The following is a 5167-nucleotide window of genomic DNA, read 5'->3' as shown; positions in this document are numbered from 1 at the left end:
CCTCTCCCACACGCGCCATTGAATATTCAGTGAAGCCCCGCCCCCTGGTGTCAAATAACGAGCACGCCCTCCACACAAATATAACATCAAATGTATAATTAGTTGTGAAAAGTATGCTATGTTACTACAATTTCGATGTACTTCTGCTAGATTATTTCCATTTTATGTGGGTTAGGCCTTGCTTTGTACTTCTTCTACACTGAAGAGAAAATATGTAGGATAGGCCTGCTTTATACTCCACTGCATTCATTTGAAAGCTATAGTTACTAATCCATTTACAGAGTACAATATTGAACATGATGATGATTAAAATCCAGCATTTCATCCGATCCAAAAATGTAGCCTAATATTAATAATAGTGGGATTTTACATCTGACATGCTAAATGTCAGACACATAGGATCTGAGTACTTTTACCTTTCTAAATGTCCACTTTATGGATAACACTTCTGTACGTTTACGTTCTATGAAAACCTATTATTATGAAACATTTCATCATTCGCACAGCGACGGTTTTTCTGTGTATGTTTTATTTTCATTACAGGTATAGATTTTGAGAATGAATACAATTATTGCATATACAGATCGGTTTACTAAAATCTCCCTCACTCTCCTGTTAGCTATATTTAAATGACAGATTTATCATTCTTATTAGTTCAGCAGCTTTGGTTACCTGAGCAGAGGTCTAATCAGCCAGGCTAAGGAAGAGGCCATGTTTGGTCACTTTGTTTTATGCGTAGTTGCTCACTAAGACTTCCTGGGACACTTAATGGAACCATGGAAGTCCAACGTTAAAGGAAAGGAACTGGAGATTTTACCAGAGTGCAGGGGATGTAATATTACCACATTTAGGTCAGACAGAGTCTTCATGAGTTAAGTTATTTTAACATACTTAAAATAGTATGGAAATAAGACAGTCAAAATACCACCACAAAGAGTTGAAGAATGGGAAAAGACAGGTTACTACTGTTTTGACACGCTGAGATACTGCCTGGAGCTACAACACACACACACACACACACACACACACACACACACAGTAAAGTGTGAATGGAATGGACATTTCTTTCTCTTCCATGATTGCTCAGGCTTGCCCATCTCATTCCTCACCTCTCCTTCTAGCCCAGATTGCTTCTCCTATGATACAGACCCAGAGAGATTGGAACCCTGTCCGTTCTTGTGTGGGGATCAGGGATCAGGGGTGCATGTGTGTGTGTGTGTGTGTGTGTTGTAGCTCTGACCTGTTACATGATCTGGGTAGATTTCAGTGCTTAAGAAATTGTTATCTATTTTCAGAATGAAACTGCCGTGTGATTGCCGTGTATTTTGGTCATTCATGGTGCCCAGAGGATGAATTCTAATGACGTTGGTGAGACAGAATCCCTTTGTCATACTGGCCAGGTATTTGTGTGTTTTATGTTCCTATTCAAACAGTAATTATACTTATGTAATGAGCTCCTGTTACTCTTCATCCTCTTTTCACTTAGTTTTTTTCTTATTCCCTACCTGAAATCTCCCTTTCTCTCATTCATCCACCCAGGGCCTCCCCCCCTCCTCTTTTCTCTGTCTCCTTTCTCCGTCCAGATATCAGTTTACCAAGGTGTCCCACCTCAAAGGACGTCTGTTTTTCTCTCACACACATTGGTGTTGCATAACTGTGGTGACCTTCCATTGAATGCAATAACCCTAACTAATCCTAATTTAAATTTAAAGGTCCCCTGTGGAGTTTTTGACCACTGTTGGCATTGTGGAGCAATATTTTCACTAGACAACCACTATTTTTGCATGGATAACTTGTGATGCGATACACAATTCTGCCATGTGCAGAGTGTGGTAATGTGCCAGTTAAAGAGGAGGAGAAGAAGACAACAATAAGCCAATAAAAAAAAAAAAAAATAACATTTCAAGACTTTGCCAAAAAGTCTTTGTGAAAGTACAATAGCAAAATATTTAAACAGCAGTCAGCTGGTCTGTCCACTTCCTCCTGGACATAAAACACATTGTCCAGGATGCAAAATAATTTTTACATTCTAAAGATTCATGTATTGTTACAAGGATTAATAACTGTATTTACTTTGTAAATGATTTGCTAATTTAAGATTAGAGCAATACATTTTATTTATGTATTTATTTGTACATATTTACATAGGAATCCAAAATCTTAAACTCTTTGGTTGGTTGGTAGTCTATTGATGCAGGTTGTGGATGAGAGCTCTCTGATTGGCTCCTCGTGTGATGATGCAGACGTGACTCATCTTCTATTCTGAGCCAGAAGAGGTGACTCTGGGTTCTGACGTTCCGTCTCCTCGGTGACTGCTGTGATGTCATAAACTCTCCACAAATTCATTCATCATTGTCATTATCCTCTTCTGTCTGTCTGTCCGTCAAATCAAATCCAAGCAGGTCTGTCGGCATCCCAAACAACCATCCCAGCATACACGTGATAGGTTCACTCTCCATCACACAACACAGAAAATGATTCTTAGTCCTCTCCCATCATCTCTACTTCTCCCTCCCTGTGCTGACCCTGTTAACAGGTGTGAGCGTATTCACTGTGGCACCCATTCATGTTAGTGAATATAAATGCAAACTTTGATTATTTATGACTTCTGTTTCCAAGAAGGCTGTTACAATTAACCCAGTAGTCAGCAACACCCAAGCACAACACTTTTTGGGGGCTGCAAGCAGAAATGAACCTATAGTGAAATTAGGATTACAGAGAAGCTAAATAAATCATCATAAAACAGTTTAACAGTTTAACAATCAAAACCTTACTCTCTTATGCCAGAGCTTTCACATCTCAATGTCTTCAACGACCTAATGCAAAAAAAACTAACTAAGGGGACATTGAGTTAAGTTTATTTTGCCAATTATTGTTTTAATGATTCTGAATAAAACCTTCACACTCAAAACTAATTCACTGTTTTACTGTTACATTTGATGTGCTTATAGGCCTATGTGTCAATCTGGAGGACAATAACAAACATTATAAAATACTTTTAAGATATACATTTTTTCACCCCTTTTTCAAATATTTGTTGCAAATATACTATTTTACTTTAGGATCTTTAAGGACTTTGATTTAGACACCTGTGGAGACTGGTGGTAACAGCAGGCATGTTTAAATGATACTACATAGATTGGAAACATGTTTAACATGTGTCTGTTATAAATAGTATCAAAAATGGGGTCTGGTGTAATGAAAATCTTGTTGTAACTTTAAATCCCAAATCTGTAACTATCTGCACATTTGTCATCTTCTGCGTTTGTGCATGGAGCCCGGTGGGGTTCTGTGGTTGGTTGGAGTAGTTGGGTGGAGTAGTTGATATGGTATAAGTGGTCGTTGGGGTGGACAGAGTGGTGGGATGGAGAGTAAGCACAGTCAATTTTCCCATAATGACTTTACAAGCGGCATGTGCTAGAGCAGTGTGTACAAACCAACCGGGCAGTCAGTCTGGCAGTTCTTCTTTCTTTTACACACAGACAAATAAGATGCTTAAGAAGCCCAATGTTTTCCTTCCCTGTTAATTTGTGTGTCTGTTTTTTGAGATGTCTCTCGCTGATCATAAAGGTTCAGAAGTTGGGTGATAAGGACGGAGATAGAGAGAGATTGATACATGGAGAAGAACACTGAGCCAAGTCTGTAATCAAAGCCAGTTTCATTCTTTACACACTGTTATGTCATCTACACACTCCTACAACCAATGGCAAGTTTAACCCTTTTACTCACCAACTTCACTGACTGGTTCATAAAAACTAAGCTAAAACTATTTGGACACCCGCAAATTACACCCATATGTGATTATTAATCATCTTATCCATCTTATCCATCTTATAAAATCTGCTGCTAATGGGATAGCTTTCCACAAGATTTTGGATCTAACTGATTTTGGCTTAGTTACTTTCATAGCAAACTGTGTTCTATACCTTTGGCCAAATATTGTATTTGCCATTTTGTTTGACTGTAGTGAGTCTGCATGAGATGAGTACCATGACTGTACCACCCTCTACTGGAGAATGAAACGCATAAAAAACTACAATACAAACTCACGTGGATGCTTTCTGATAAAAATCTCAAGTTTTTTTCTTTCAAGTAAATAGCAGCTGGGCGTTTCTCAGTTATATAGACACACACGTGTATATGGCTTAACACTTAAACAGATACACTGCTGTGCACGTTGTTGGGAATGTTGAAATCCATGATGAGTGCATCTGTTTAATCACGTAATTTCTGCAAAGACATTATTTTCTTTTAAAATAACTGGGTGTTTATCTCAAATCTAACTAAAAAAAGACAACATCTGGCCTTGAATGTGTATTTTGGGCCACTTTATATTTGCTTTTCCCAGAAAATTAGCAAGTTTCATCCTCTATTGAAGCTCATTCAAACTCGCTCTACATGATAACACGTATTGGATCATGTGGATCCAACATCCTTTTCAGATGACCTCAGACTGTGCTGGGATTTTGCACTAATAACACCAAAAGGTTTAGCCGAAACTCTCTACAATAGAAAAACTCACACTCAATTTATCGTTTTCTTTGGTGTGATTTGCTTCGAGTGGCAAAACATTTATGTTGGGTCATATTTGTGATGTTATAGCTAGTGTAGTAGTCTACACTTTAATAAAATTCTTCGACACACCATGAATCCAGACAACCTGATGCTGCAGGCTAATGCTAGAAAACAGCCATATCAAGTAGATGCCTTGAACACTGTCAGACTAGGAGTTTAAAACGCTTACTCCATACATGCTGAGTGATTCAACAGACTACTGCGGTCACCACTGCATGGTCTTAGAGCGGGTCAGTTTCCTGGTCAGAGCGTGGCGAACGGTCAGCATGTAGGAGCGGCGGTCAGGCAGAGGCCGCTGCTGATCCAACACCAGCCTATCAGACACAAGAAACAAAACATCAGCCCCATTAAACAACATATGCAACTGCTGCACACCTTCTCAAGGCCGCAGTTAACAGAGCACTGTGTTCCTATGTTTACTGTAAACTGTGTGAAGTAGTAATGAAGCAATATACTATATATATGTACCTGATGAGCTGAAACACAGCTGCTTCCACACCTAAAACTGCTTCTGCCACTGACAGCTCCTTAAAACTGCACCTACACACACACACACACACACACACACACACACACACAAACACACACAAAC

At 39.0% G+C, this 5167-nt stretch overlaps 1 protein-coding gene across 1 annotated transcript in view; it reads right to left on the bottom strand.

The window, feature by feature from the left end:
* Positions 1–4535: 4535 nt before the first annotated feature.
* zgc:110699 (uncharacterized protein LOC325371 homolog) overlaps positions 4536–5167 on the bottom strand; it is a 3212-nt gene continuing 2580 nt past the window's right edge. Inside the window, exons 7-8 of the mRNA XM_034865182.1 lie at positions 5044–5138; positions 4536–4889 (exon numbers count right to left, since the gene is read on the bottom strand). Of these exons, the coding sequence (XP_034721073.1) occupies positions 4781–4889; positions 5044–5138 (204 nt within the window). The 3' untranslated portion in view covers positions 4536–4780. The remainder of the gene's footprint in view (positions 4890–5043; positions 5139–5167) is intronic.

The sequence above is a fragment of the Etheostoma cragini genome, chromosome 24 (assembly GCF_013103735.1).
Source record: "Etheostoma cragini isolate CJK2018 chromosome 24, CSU_Ecrag_1.0, whole genome shotgun sequence".
Taxonomy (NCBI): domain Eukaryota; kingdom Metazoa; phylum Chordata; class Actinopteri; order Perciformes; family Percidae; genus Etheostoma; species Etheostoma cragini.
Note: the sequence above shows the minus strand (reverse complement) of the source record. Positions and strands in the feature narration are given on the sequence as shown.